Here is a 15071-nt window from a genome sequence, read left to right on the forward strand (position 1 = left end):
GCGTATGTGTAGATATATATATTCATATATGTATATTTTACGTTTAATTTTAATTCTCAGTAGTGATTTTTTTCCATGAAGTCCAGTTCATCAGATCTCCAGTTTGGTTTTACAGCATTTTTTAACAGATTTAAATCTGATTATTATTATTCATGAAAAATAAACAAGTCGGGAAATCTCTCGATGTCTTTAAGCCAAAAAAAAAAAAAAAACTGCTACCTTCTTTCTTTGGATTGTCATAAAAAAATAATAAATTCATCTCCTCATACTGTATACTGCATATTATCCTGATTTTAAAAAGAGCCGTTAAGAAGGAGGATAAACGAAGCGAGAGCGATTGCACGTGAGCCCGGGGGGGGGGGGGGGGGGGGGGGGGGGGGAGATAAAGGAGGGAAATGAAGAGCAAGAACGCTTTTCCGCGTGAGCGTTATTGCTGAGACGACTGATTCAAGTCAGGGAATCAAACCGCGGGTGAAATGTCATGGAACCACGACGACCTAGCCTAGCATCCGTGAGGACGTTCCTGTGTTTAAGGAGCCTGGAATGCTCAAGTGAGGGATGTGATGGGTGCTTCAGAAACGGGATTTGGACCTGCGGCGGCCATTTTGTACTGATTTTGGAACAAAGATGCTAAGTTGAGTGACACCCAAAATGGCGGCAAGTCTTAAACCTGCGATATGATCTGCATGTTGAAGCTGGGGGATCGGGACTGCTTGGTGAGGGGGGCTCCCGGGGACAGCAGGTCTTGGGCCTCCTCCGGCCTGAGCAGGTGGGCCTCCTGCAAGCTGATGGTGGAGTGGCGGTGAGAACCTGCAGGACGCCCCCGTTCCCGGTCTGAGCCTCCTGCGCCGCCCTCTTGGTCCTCTCTGCCCCCGTTCAGGCTGAAGGTCATGCAGTCGAAAGACTTGCTGGAGGAGGTGCTGCCGGTCCGTACCAGAGGGGGTCCCGCCGGGAAACTCAGGTGCTTCTTGATGGGACTCAGTTGAATTGCGTCCAGTTCGATGCTGGCCGGCGGGGACGGTTTCCTCTGCCGAGTCGCCCCGGCTGACACGTTCTGAGACTCGGGTCTGTCTCGGTCCTTCTCCCGGGACAGTCGAGCTGTGATGGCTTTCTTGATGTTGCTGCCGCCGCTGCTGCTGCTCAGGCTGCCGGCCCTCGGGCCCCCGCCGCCGCCCGCTCTGGTCCCGCTGGGCTGGCTGCTGTTGGACGCCCCGGAGGAGAAGCCCTCATCCGGTTCGTTCACGTTGAAAGAATCCTCGCCGCCGCTCATTCCATCGGCATCTAAGTTGAGACAGGTACTTTAGGTACTTAAGTACTTCTTAGAGTCACAAAAAAACTCCACGGGGAACAATTTCGGATGACCTCCAGCTGAATCATGTGACGTGCCACCACTTGATATGTTGTTGTAGCCACGCTATATAAGCTAGTTGTGCAGAAATGTCAATAATTTGAGCACTCCTTGAAAGCTCTTAAGACATTTTAAGACATTTCAATCATCATGCACAAAGACCCGGGCAGGAAGGGGCTTTGATTGACATGCACAAAACAAAAAGGGGGGGCACGGGGGGGTGCATGCTCTCCAGCCGAATCCATCATTTATTATTATTCTTGTAGCACTGCTTAGTCACATGACTTGGCCCGGACAAATCCAGCCTGTTAATCAGCAGAGAGTGCTGAGGCCGATCCGAACGCCTCGTGAGATTGATCAGGTCCACTTTGAGTCGACAGCCTGCGGGGGGGGGGGGGGGGGGGGGGGGCAGCAAGGCGGTTTGCAAGGCGAGGGCGACACGAGCGATTCCGCTCCACCGCTTGCCATGTTTGCTTTGGTGAAAACTAAGAAAACTAACTCTGGTGTGTTTGATATGCTAGCAAGCTAACTTGGGTTAAGTGGCAACGCAATCATCCATCTTTCTTCTAAGTCAACTCTGGTGCACCCCCCCCCCCCAAAAAAAAAATCAAAGACCTAGACGATGTACCCCAAGTGTGGCCTGGGGCTTCTCCTCCCATTCTGTGTGGAAGTGGTACATTTTGGGCTTTTTTTAAATATAATAATAATACCAATATTATTATTATTATTATTACAAATGAAAATTATAAAAATCATTAAAATCATTATCATCAAAATAAAAATTATAATTATCATTAATATTATAAATTATAAAATAATATTATCAAAATAAAAATAATAAAAATAATTATTATTATCATTATCACAAATGAAAATTAAAAATAATTAATCATTATCATCAAAATAAAAATTATAAAAAATATTATCATTAATATTATAAATTATAAAAATAGTATTATCATCAAAATTAAAATAATTATCATTATTATCATCAAAATAAAAAATATAAAAAATATTATCATTAATATTATAAATTATAAAAATAATAATTATTATCATCAAAATAAAAATTATAAAAATAATAATCATCATTATCATCAAGTGCTCTGAGAACGCAGCATTTGGTCTATGTACCGTTTATAGGACAAAGGTGGGCCGCGGACAGTTTTCATATCCCCCCGAGTTGGTAAAGTTTGGGAACCCCTGGCCTACAAATTTGTCCCTAAAATTGCCTTTCGTATGTAAACTTTTTATATGTTTGCCATCAAATAAGTACAATTCCAAAAAAACTGATTGAACCCCCTGTGGGAGGTTTTCCACCTTCCGGTTATACAAACATGTGATGACATATACTTTTATACAATACAGAATATGACTCTTGAACACAACACAATTGCTGAGTAGATCTCATCTATGAACACATGCAGGCAATCAGGTTAGTAAAAACAAGATCACCCCCCCCCCCCCCCATTCCTCTCCACTGGAAGAAAAAACATTGATGATGTTTTCCAGGTAAGATCATGCAAAGAGCTGAGCAACACCATCCGATGGCTCAAAAGGTCAAAGGTTAAAGATGAAGCAAGCACACACAAATGAAGACATTCAACAGGACAAAATGGGCTGGCAATTCATGGCATTGCACTAACAACTTTGGCATTTTGGATCGTACCAAACACGTTCTTCACGTTCACGTGACCTTTGGGTTACTTCTAAATGCTATCTTTGTGGAGGTGCTAGCTGAAGCACGTGCATGCGTGACGGGAGGGCTCGTTCCCACTCACTGAGCAGAGGAAGTAATGCGACGTGGCAGAATGACTTACGCTGCTGGACAGAAATGTTATTTAAAAAAAAAAAAAAAAAAAAAAAAAGCCACTGGAATACCGGCGGGCGAGATAGAGCGAGCCAAAAATGGTGCAGTGAAACAAGACGTCAGGTGCTCTGCCGGTCAAGTGAAACGGATGGACTTTTTCCTGACTATTATGGCTGAGGGAAGCAGTCGAGGACTCAGTGAGTGACAAGGGCCAAAGTAAGAATGTTTGCTCGGGGCGGCAGAAAGGGAGGATTTGACATCATGACAAGCCCATGCAGGCCGCTGGGCCTCGCTTCCTTCCAAGCAGCGCAGGCAACTCCTTCTACTGGAGATGGGCAAAGAGCAGCAGGCTGTTAGCTGAGAGTCTGGGCGAGGTCAGTCGCGTTTACACCAAGAGGTACGATTCGGTGAGGCTTGGCACGGTACAGTTTGGAACACAAAGTGGGTTGGTGTTGAATCCTGATCCTCACCAAAATGTAACGTGCTCTTTCGGGGGTCGAAGAGCCACCCTTTTAAAAGGATTTGATACTCCATAGTCTCCAATTATATTACTGCCCTCAGTCTCCCTTTTTTCTTGCCCTCAGTCTCCCTTTTTTTTCTTGCCCTCAGTCTCCTTTTTTTTCTGCCCTCAGTCTCCCTTTTTTTCTTGCCCTCTTAAAAGGATTTGATACTCCATAGTCTCCAATTATATTACTGCCCTCAGTCTCCCTTTTTTTCTTGCCCTCAGTCTCCCTTTTTTTCTTGCCCTCAGTCTCCCTTTTTTTTCTTGCCCTCTTAAAAGGATTTGATACTCCATAGTCTCCAATTATATTACTGCCCTCAGTCACCCTTTTTTTTTCTTGCCCTCAGTCTCCCTTTTTTTCTTGCCCTCAGTCTCCCTTTTTTTCTTGCCCTCTTAAAAGGATTTGATACTCCATAGTCTCCAATTATATTACTGCCCTCAGTCTCCCTTTTTTTCTTGCCCTCAGTCTCCCTTTTTTTGCCCCCCCCAGTCTCTTCTTTTTTTGCCCCCCCCAGTCTCTTCTTTTTTTGCCCCCCTCAGTCTCCTTCTTTTTTTGCCCCCTCAGTCTCCTTCTTTTTTTGCCCCCTCAGTCTCCTTTTTTGCCCCCTCAGTCTCCTTCTTTTTTGCCCTCAGTCTCCTTCTTTTTTGCCCTCAGTCTCCTTCTTTTTTGCCCTCAGTCTCCTTTTTTTTGCCCTCAGTCTCCTTTTTTTTGCCCTCAGTCTCCAAATTAAACTTCCGTCTTCACTGTGGCCAACAGGAGGCCCTTGTTCTCGTCGTGCATTAGTGGGTCTCCTACTGATGCATTCAATGCAGCATGGTTTTCACAGTTTTCATGGTTTCCTGTACCACTATGAAATAGACTAGTACTGCAAAGGACCAGAACCCACTGTAGAAGGGACACAAAGACTGGGTGCCAACATTCCAATTGGTTATTTTGGCTAGCCTTCAAAATCCATGAAATCCATGTACTAATCTGTACCTGCTTCCTGGTGGGTTTGTGTTGAATCCTGATGAAAATGTAAAGTGCTCTTTTGGGGTCGAAGAGCCACCCTTCTAAAAGGATTTGATACTCCATAGTCTCCAATTATATTACTGCCCTCAGTCTCCTTTTTTTGCCCTCAGTCTCCTTTTTTTTTTGCCCTCAGTCTCCTAATTAAACCTCATTCTAGTCATGCATTAATGGGTCTCCGACTGATGCATTCAATGCAGCATGGTTTTCACAGTTTCCTGTACCACTATGAAATAGACTAGTACCGCAAAGGACCAGAACCCACTGTAGAAGGGACACAAAGACTGGGTGCCAACATTCCAATTGGTTATTTTTGCTAGCCTTCAAAATCAAAATGTACTAATGTGTACCTGCTTGGTGAAAACAGCGCTTTAGGTTACTTTGGGGAGATGCAAAAGGGAACAGCAAAGACAAATCCCTCAAAGCTGAATAGTAGGTGGAAAAGGAAGAGGAGGAGGAAGATAGGGTGCTTGCTACTCAGGGTGTCCGCCCCTGTCCCCTACCCTCAAGTGTGATGGGGGGAATGATGCTGATGCTGCTGCTGCTGCTGTTGTTGTTGTGGTGATGATGATGATGATGGTGACTGCGAGGTCCGCCTTCTCTCTGCTCTTTCGCTGTTGGGGTTTGGCGGTTAGGACGAGTGACGGTGAGGCTCAAGTCGGCATCATTCGAGTAGTCAAAACAATCTGGGAGTCAACAACACAGATGTGGTTCTTTAGTGCCGGCCGGCGGGGAGGAGGGGAGGTGGGGGGAGGCGGGGCCTCAACCACTTCTGACCGAGCGTCAATCAATCAATTTTATAGATTACTAAAAACACAAAAGCTAGATTTCTGACGGAAGCGGTGGAATCGAGCGCCATTTTGTCATGAGGAGACAAAGCAAAGAAAGACAGGAAGCAGTGAGAAGAAGAAGCAGCACCGTGACGCAGACGCGACACGATGGACACGGGAGACACCATTCGGACGTTGCTAATGGTGTGTTTGGATCACAATGTAAAAAACAGTGTTCTTTCTCACTGTTCAGGAGCACAAAAAAAAACAAAACAATTCAATGTTCTCACCTAAAAGCTCCTTCTTGTGGCCTTTCACAGATTAAAAAAAAATATATGATAGATATTACGTTCATATTATCAAGCTATGGCTTCCTGCACGCTTCCTTGCAAGCATTACCTTCTCTCTTCCAGCGGTGGCGTCGAATGGAAGCGGTCGTGATGGCCGATATGGAGATGCGGCTAATGGTCGGCGTCACCTCCACCTGCAGCACTTTACGGCCCTGCGGCTCGTTGGGAGCGCTGTCTGGCAGCGAGTTCTTCATGGCGTTCCCCAACTGTGTGTGTGACGCATAATCAAAACGGACATCAAATCGCGACAAGTGACTGACTTGACACATGCTGGTGGTCTTACCAGGAGAGGCTGGGAGTAGAGTTCTAGCTGGGCTCGATACAGAATGTCTTCCAGAGCCTCCCGCCCCATGTCCCACTCGCCATTGTATCTGGGAAAACACAACACGGCGTTCGACAATGTCAATGACGTGATGCCATCTGACAGGCTCTGATGTTTGAGTCACTGGACTATTCATAGTTCTTTAGCAGCTACGGGGAAGGACACGGACTTTAATCACACTGATCTCACAATACAACCATAAGGTGGCCAGAAATATTTCAATATTGAACAAAGCAAAATTAGTTCTCAATCAGAAATCACTCCACACTCTTTATTGCTCTCTGCTTCTACCATATCTTACTTATTGTGTGGAAATATGGGCTAATAACTATAAAAGCAATCTTCACTCGCTAAATGTACTGAAAAAAAAGGCCAGTAAGGATAATTCATAATGCCGCCTACAGAGAACATACTAACTCCTTATTTCTAAAATCACAAATACTTCAACTTGCTGATATAGTTCATCTTCAAACAGCTAAAATAATGCATAAGGCTAAAAATAACCAATTAGCTAAAAATGTCATCCAATACTTCTCTACAAGAGAGGAGAAATATGATCTCAGGGAAGAAGAAGTACATTTGAAACACTTCTATGCTAGGACTACTACGTTAAAAAGCCATAGCATTTCAGTATGTGGAATCAAACTATGGAATGGATTGAGTAAGGAAATCAAACAATGCACAACGATGAGCCAATTCAAGAAACAATACAAGCAGTTGATGTTTGCTAAATACAAGGATGAAGAGTCTTGAACCATGTCACAGTGCTATATATATCACAATATTGACACTTACTATGGTACCCATTATGTCATTGGATGCTCATATCACCTCGTACTTCGGTACAAGGTACATTATTAAAAAAAAAACAAAAAAAACTTAAACTGTATTATTGAAAGCAGGAAGTGAACAAATATAACAGTTTAAAAAAACAAACAAAAAACCTTAAACTGTATTATGGAAAGCAGGAAGTGAACAAATGTAACAGTAAAAAAAAACCCAAAAACCTTAAACTGTATTATCGAAAGCAGGAAGTGAACAAATGTAACAGATTTAAAAAAACAACTTTAAACTGTATTATCGAAAGCAGGAAGTGAACAAATGTAACAGTTACTGATTGTAAAAGTACCAGATGGAGGGGTAGGATTTAATAAGCTTTGCTTCTTCCTACTCCTTTTGGACATGTGGAACTGTGAACTGATTATGTGATGCATTCAATTGTAATCTGATGCATGTTCAAATGAAATAAAACCATTACCACACCTAATATTAAGACCAGTGGGGGTATACTGTAACATTATATTTCATATACATACTCCAGTATATTTCATGTGGCACTTTGCTAATTCCCAGTAAGCATTATTTGCTAAATATTTGCTACTTGCTAAATATTGCGACCATCCATGTCACTAAATTGTCAACACAGATCTGTACGTATGAGGTGTGTTATGACGCGGAGTTGGTTGATAGCATTATTATTATTATTATACATTATTATACTTAATCTTTTATCTTCCAATACATCGTCCCCTGATTTCTGCTACTAACTTCGTCATTACCTCACAGAATCAAACCGTGTTTCTGCTGGTTGCCACCAGGCGGTGCATTAATAATCTGTCCATGCCACACAATGGTTAGAATTAATCAATCATTATGTCCACCCCTATTAACCTTAAGGCTGTGTCGCTCTCATCTGATCTGACAAAAGATTAATTATTTTTGTTCTTGCCGCAGGAAACAAAAAGTGTTACCATCAAAACAAGAAAAATAATTCATTTTAATTTCTGAGGGCCTGACAAGCAACAAAAACACCGGGATGGATGCCCGCCCTCTTCTGGGACATATTAACCTAAATCCCAGCGTGTCCTCTTCGGCTGCAGCCAAGGTCTCTGTGTCTTTGTGCATGTTGTATGGTGCTCCATGTATGATAGGCTGGCAATGAGGTGACTGATGATGGGGATTACAAAAAAAAATAAAAAATTTATCTCTCGTTATATATAGAGTGTAATTTTTTGCCGTCACTGGCAGCAATCTTCTTAAAGTATTCCTACTGTGTAATTCTGGAGACGGGGCAATGAGCGGTAGATTGGTCGCACTCTCCTTAGCACATCATGCTAAACGGCGGTGACGCTCCTGCCAGATCAAGGGGCCCCTTGCTAAGGACGAGCTATCATCGAGGAGCCATAATCAGCTTTGCATCGGCCGTCCTCATGAGGAATGAAATCACTTGCTCCTCGGCCGCAATGCTGATGTAATCAGTCTGCAGTGTGGGGAGTTCCTATGACCGTCTTAACATATGCCGCCATCACACCATCACCCAACGACAGAAATGTTGGTCACAATATTAGCTACACATGCACAATCTGCGAGTTAGCATATTAAAAACAAACAAACGTGACACTGCAAAATAAGTGCGACAGTGAAAAGAAAAAAGTTCCAAAACCAAATTAGTTTGCTAAGTAAAAACACAAAAAAAACCCCCAAAAATTTTATTTTCCAGAATAATATAAATAAATGTGCAAACCAAACAAACACAAAATTACAATAGACAAAACTCCATCGTCTATTATTATATTTCATCAACAAATACAAATTATTGAGAAAATATATTGGCTTAGGGGCTGCACGGCGGTCGAGTGGTTAGCGCGCAGACCTCATATCTAGGAGAGCTGAGTTCAATTCCACTCTCAGTTTGCATGTTCTCCCCGTGCATGCGTGGATTTTTGACCACTTGTGGATAAATGGCTCTCACTATGGTTTGCTGGAGTCCCACAATTTTAGAAATGGCTACAACTCCACCTTCGGCCATCTCTGTGTGGAGTTCGCATGTTCCCCCCGTGCATGCGTGGGTTTTCTCCGGGTACTCCGGTTTCCTCCCACATTCCAAAAACATGCTAGGTTAATTAGCGACTCCAAATTGTCCATAGGTATGAATGTGAGTGTGAATGGTTGTTTGTCTATATGTGCCCTGTGATTGGCTGGCGACCAGTCCAGGGTGTACCCCGAGTTCACTATGGAATAGTGGTTGCTGGCCATTTCTGGGAACGTTCACCAGTGTTCCGTGTTTTGACCACTTGTGGATAAACGGCTCTCACTATGGTTTGCTGGAGTCCCACAACTTTAGAAAGGAGACCCGAGTTCAATTCCACCCTCGGCCATCTCTGTGTGGAGTTTGCATGTTCTCCCCGTGCATGCGTGGGTTTTCTCCGGGTACTCCGGTTTCCTCCCACATTCCAAAAACATGCTAGGTTAATTAGCGACTCCAAATTGTCCATAGGTATGAATGTGAGTGTGAATGGTTGTTTGTCTATATGTGCCCTGTGATTGGCTGGCCACCAGTCCAGAGTGTACCCCGCCTCTCGCCCCAAGGTGTACCTAATGAAGTGGCCACTGAGTGCAACACTTACATGGCGTGATACACAGCAGTCAGCATTTGCACCATGAACTCAGGGTCCAAGAGCACGCGGTTACAAGGTTCCCTCCAGAGCTTCTGCTGCTGCCGGGGGAAGCCACATACGCACAACCTGTGAATACACACACACACACAGCATTTAGTGAGCGATGTCCTCGCTCAAAGGCTCCACTCGAGGCCCGAGCATTGTTCTGAAGCTCTGCAATCTTCACAGTCACAGCTTGCCGCATGTCTGAAAGTCAGCTTTGCTTCAGGCGCTGTCCGTCTGCCTGCTCACAGTGGGGAAGTCTTCATATCCTGAAATAGTCTGCAGACGCTGCAGTGGGACCATTACTGGCCGGCAACTCCGAAGCCCCGGAGCACAGGCACTCATCTTGTGAATCACATATTGATTTTTATCTACTACTGCCTGACATCTATGGGAAAAAATGTGAAAAAGTGCAATTCCCTTTAGAAATTGTGCGCTGACAGATGCTGTCGGTAAGATGAAATGTCGATTAAAGAAAATTAATTGAAGACGTGACAGCTATGGATTTCCTACATACTCGAACCTCGAAGCCTTTAGCGCAACCTTCATTAATTGTACACAACATTTTAACTCGTAGTGGGCAGATTGATTAAAGGGGACCTATTATGGTCATTTTGGGGCTTTGTATTGAGTTCTGGACTCCTATAGAGCAGCTCCACACAATAACCCACAAAACAACCATTCTAGATCTTCCAGACTATGCGCCTCTTCTCTTGGATTTCCTGCCTCCGGCCCAAACGGCCTGCAAATTACTCTAACCCAGGCCCTCCACCCGCCAAACCCACTCCACTGTGATTGGTCACACTCCAATGACGCATTTTCTGAGTACAGGCAATTTATGAATTACTTCATAAGCGCCATAATACAATGCACCCCCCCCCCCGAGTAGTTGTGAGCAGCATCCCAAGCAGACCACACATCATTACAACATCTTGAAGATGAGTCTTGAACCAGTTATGATGTGCTTTATATATCACTATATTGACAGTTACTATGGTAACCATTATGTCCTTGTATGGTCATATCACCTCGTACTTCGGTACAAAAAAAATAACAACAACCTTAAACTGTATTATGGAAAGCAGGAAATGAACAAATGAAACAGTTACTGATTGTAAAAGTAAGGAAAGCAGGAAGTGAACAAATGTAACAGTTACTGATTGTAAAAGTACCAGATGCATCTTGAATACTTACTCTAATTTTTGGGTGTCTGGGATGGATTCATTGGATTTACATTTTTTTTCCCCACACGGGTAAAACTTGCTTTGGTTAAAGTCCGTTTTGGTTTGAGTCCTTCTGAATGACGTTAACCAAGACACTACTGTTCGTTGTTGGAGCACAACATACAGTTTACGATCTTCTAAATCCAACTTCCAACATTATTAAGAGCCTTCTAGACATGAAATAATAATAATAATAATAATACATTTTAATAATAAAAAAACTATATTAAGAAAGCAGGAAGTGAACAAATGTAACAGTAAAAAAAACCCAAAAAACTTAAATTGTATTATGGAAAGCAGGAAGTGAACAAATGTAACAGTTACCGATTGTAAAAGTACCAGACGGAATGGTAGGATTTAATAAGCTTTGCTTCTTCCTACTCCTTTTGGACATGTGGAACTGTGAACTGATTATGTGATGCATTCAATTGTAATCTGATGCATGTTCAAATGAAATTAAACCATTACCATTACATTACACTCCGAAAAGCTGCTACAAAGTAGCAAAAGATGTAATCCAAGGTTGCAATATACGTATATATTTACGGCAAACACATTTACACATATTCTATGAGTGTCTCACCGTGAGCTCATTCTGCAGGCTGACTGGTAGGAGGACAGCGGCATGTAGACCACAGCCGCGTTGTAGCACAGCATGAGGAAACACAGCACCTCAAACCTGTAAATGCACACAGTCACAGTGATGTCACGGCAGTCACGATTTAGCAGAACTCATACTGTGTATTCGGTGACAAAGTCTTTTGGAGTGTGTCTTTGTGTCACTGCAAGAGATCCACGGTGCATTTGGGGGGGGGTAAAAACTAGCAATGTATCATCAGAACGAGGCGACAACCCTTAAGGGCGTTAGGGATTTCTGGGCATAAACAATATATCAACCCCAGCCCGGAGCTGGATTTACAGATGTGCTGCAAGGAAGGCCCGGCCCTGCTACAGGTCGGTGATTATTATTTATGACGCCATGTGTTCCGGTAACAGCCAGGGGTACCTGTTCTGAGCTGTGAAGGTCTCTCTCTGAGGATGGAGGCCGCTGTATACCACTCGGATCAGGTCATGTTGACACAGAGCTCCCTCTGTCAATGCCATGGAGCCGAGGCTCGAAGGCTACACACAGATGCAAATTAGTCTTATGTAAATTTCAGTGTCATGTTTAAAAAAAAAAAAAAAAAAGCACTGAGTGGGCAGAAATATAATCCATTAAGAGGCATTTTTTTTACATTTTCCAGCTGTAGTACTTCTACAACACAGTACATATAAAAATGTAATAGTAACTCATAAAGTGAGATTGCGATGCATCTTGAATACTTTAATTTTTGGGTGTCTGGGATGGATTCATTGAATTAATTTTTTTTTCCCACATGGGTAAAACTTGCTTTGGTTAAAGTCTGTTTTGGTTTGAGTCCTTCTGAATGACGTTAACCAAGGCACTACTGTATTTTCGTTGTTGGAGCACAACAAACGGTTTTCGATCTTCTAAAGCCGACTTTTGGTTAAAGTCCGTTTTGGTTTGAGTCCTTCTGAATGACGTTAACCAAGGCACTACTGTATTTTTGTTGTTGGGAGCACAACAAACGGTTTACGATCTTCTAAAGCCGACTTTTGGTTAAAGTCCGTTTTGGTTTGAGTCCTTCTGAATGACGTTAACCAAGGCACTACTGTATTTTTGTTGTTGGGAGCACAACAAACGGTTTACGATCTTCTAAAGCCGACTTTTGGTTAAAGTCTGTTTTGGTTTGAGTCCTTCTGAATGACGTTAACCAAGGCACTACTGTATTTTTGTTGTTGGGAGCGGTTTACGATCTTCTAAATCCGACTTTCAACATTATTAAGAGCCTTCTCGACATGAAATAATAATAATAATAATAATAATAATACATTTTAATAAGAAAAAAAACTTAAACTATATTAGGAAAGCAGGAAGTGAACAAATGTAACAGTTACTGATTGAAAAAGTACCAAATGGAGGGGTAGGATTCAATAAGCTTTGCTTCTTCCTACTCCTTTCGGACATGTGGAACTGTGAACTGATTATGTGATGCATTCAATTGTAATCTGATGCATGTTCAAATGAAATAAAACCATTACCATTTTATTTGTATAGCGCTTTTCAGAGTACTCAAAGAAGCTTTACAGTAGAGAAAAAAAAAAGAACTAAAAATAGAGTAGAGTAAAAACAGAGTAAACGATGCATTAAAATACAATATCCATACATTAATTCAGGGCTAAAAGCAGTCGGGTATAAAAAGTTAGACATTAAAAACCGATTTAAAAATAACACCTTTACACTCCCACTGCTAAACCATTAGCATTCAGACTATATTTTCATTTAGTGATGTTCATCTGATTAACAAACAAATCTGAATAATTGCCACAGAACAAGGTAGAGTGGGGGTGATAACTGAGTAGTAATTACACGAGGGATTATAATCACCAAGCCTCTTCACTAAATTGAAGTGATATTTTCTCTTAAGTATCTTACACACTACAAAAAGGAGAAGTGTATGTCAAGTGTATGGCATACACGCTTCCCTACAGTAGAAGCTCACCGCCATTCCCCGGTCCTTCCGACGCCATGTTTACGGCATTGTCTCAGGTTCGAGAGCCTCTCAAATGAATGGTGGTGAATATGATAACTCACCGTGCACATGCTAGGATTTTATGGAGCCTTGCCACACATGCGTATTCCGTGTCATCGTATTGTATGTAAACACGGAAAGGACCGTTGGTAGCGGACGATGCTCTGCGTGTGCAAGCTCTTTGTCAGCATGTCTAAGCTGTGTTAATGAATTACTGCGCTCCGCATGGCTGTGATGCAAGATGGTGAATCATCGACTGGCTTTGAGGCTAAGTGCAAGTGCAAATATTTGAGAGCAAGCATCCAAACCGCTGAAATGAGTCTAAGAAGGCTAGAAACGGAGCATAAAGAGATACATCTCACCTCGTGGTAAATGGATGGTTTGGATAATGAAGGGATGGTGAAAGAGAGGAGCTTGCCATTGCCGTCTTTGTCCACAATCTCCTGGTAAAATGAAAACAAGCCAGAGAAGCCATGTCATTAAAGCGATACAGTTTTACACCTTCATCAGCGTAACATACACACCGCCGCGGGGTGAATGCGTGGCTTTACCACCATGATATACAATCTGTTCAAGTGAGTATCACATGCATTTCACACCACATATAGTAGACTCCCACTGCGCTGCATTCATTTTCTCAATGCAAGCATGAATACTGCAATTACTGCAATTTTGTGGCACATCTTATTATTGTGAAAGGTGCAGGTAGCAGCCCTCCAGCCCCCGTTTTTTTTCTTGTCAACACATCAGAAATCGCAGGAGGTTATTAATCAATACAATAGTCATTTTAGATATAAGTCTTAATTCATCACACAACAACTTTACACTCCAAATGGTAGCTAAGAAATATACAAGACAAGTGAAATACTACAGTAAACCTCGGATATATCGGACTCGGATATATCGGAAATTCGCTCACAACGGACAGATAAAAAAAGAACCGATTTTTCTGTAATGCATTTCCAATAAAAATTCATTGCATATATCGGATTTTTTATAACGGATTTCGCCTATTTCGGACAAAATCTCCAGTCCCGTTCCAATGCATTTCCATTAAATTTCCCTCGCATATATCGGATGGCCGAATCGTGACAGGCCGCTATACGACGTCATTTGCAGCGTTGCCTGTGCGTCCAGGTACATTGGAAACATAGTCAAGGAAGTGCCTTTTTATAACGGACAAAATCCGATATATGCGTAAAACGAACATTTTCCGGTATCCGCATATAACGGATTTCGCTTATATCGGACAAAACCAGTGGGAACAATTGAATCCGATATATCCGAGGTTTACTGTATTATACTATTTTAACTATTTGCATTACCACCTATCAAAGCAATTCATGACTGAACAATGAGTAACTGTTTGAAATAAACTGAACCTAAACATTTAGGTGTCAAACCTGTGGGCCTAGCATGTACAGCTATATAAATGATGCTATTGCACGTGACGCAGTGTTAGTCCAGGTCTCTTACATACACACGCGCACAGCACAAACACAAACCTCACTACTTTGTAGTAAGGATCGACCGATACATCGGCCGGCCGATATATTATCGAGCCGATATTTGCGTTCTTTACTTGAATCGGTATCGACCGATACACGCGTGGGTTCGCCGATGTATTTTTCTGCCGCATGATTTACAGACAGGCATAAAACTTAAACTACAACATAAATGTTTTGCACATGGTTGAATATTTC

General features: G+C 42.5%; 1 protein-coding gene across 2 annotated transcripts in view; it reads right to left on the bottom strand.

Moving 5' to 3' along the window:
• Positions 1-376: 376 nt before the first annotated feature.
• Positions 377-15071, bottom strand: part of LOC131136140 (hyccin 2-like) — a 36531-nt gene continuing 21836 nt past the window's right edge. Inside the window, exons 6-13 of one of the 2 annotated variants that reach the window (XM_058082701.1) lie at positions 13731-13811; positions 11781-11896; positions 11358-11453; positions 9519-9635; positions 6073-6160; positions 5839-5995; positions 5173-5355; positions 377-1281 (exon numbers count right to left, since the gene is read on the bottom strand). In XM_058082701.1, coding sequence (XP_057938684.1) covers positions 665-1281; positions 5173-5355; positions 5839-5995; positions 6073-6160; positions 9519-9635; positions 11358-11453; positions 11781-11896; positions 13731-13811 — 1455 coding nt within the window. In that variant the 3' untranslated portion in view covers positions 377-664. The remainder of the gene's footprint in view (positions 1282-5172; positions 5356-5838; positions 5996-6072; positions 6161-9518; positions 9636-11357; positions 11454-11780; positions 11897-13730; positions 13812-15071) is intronic. The other variant, XM_058082702.1, reaches the window with a different exon arrangement.

The sequence above is a fragment of the Doryrhamphus excisus genome, chromosome 9, assembly GCF_030265055.1.
Source record: "Doryrhamphus excisus isolate RoL2022-K1 chromosome 9, RoL_Dexc_1.0, whole genome shotgun sequence".
NCBI lineage: Eukaryota > Metazoa > Chordata > Actinopteri > Syngnathiformes > Syngnathidae > Doryrhamphus > Doryrhamphus excisus.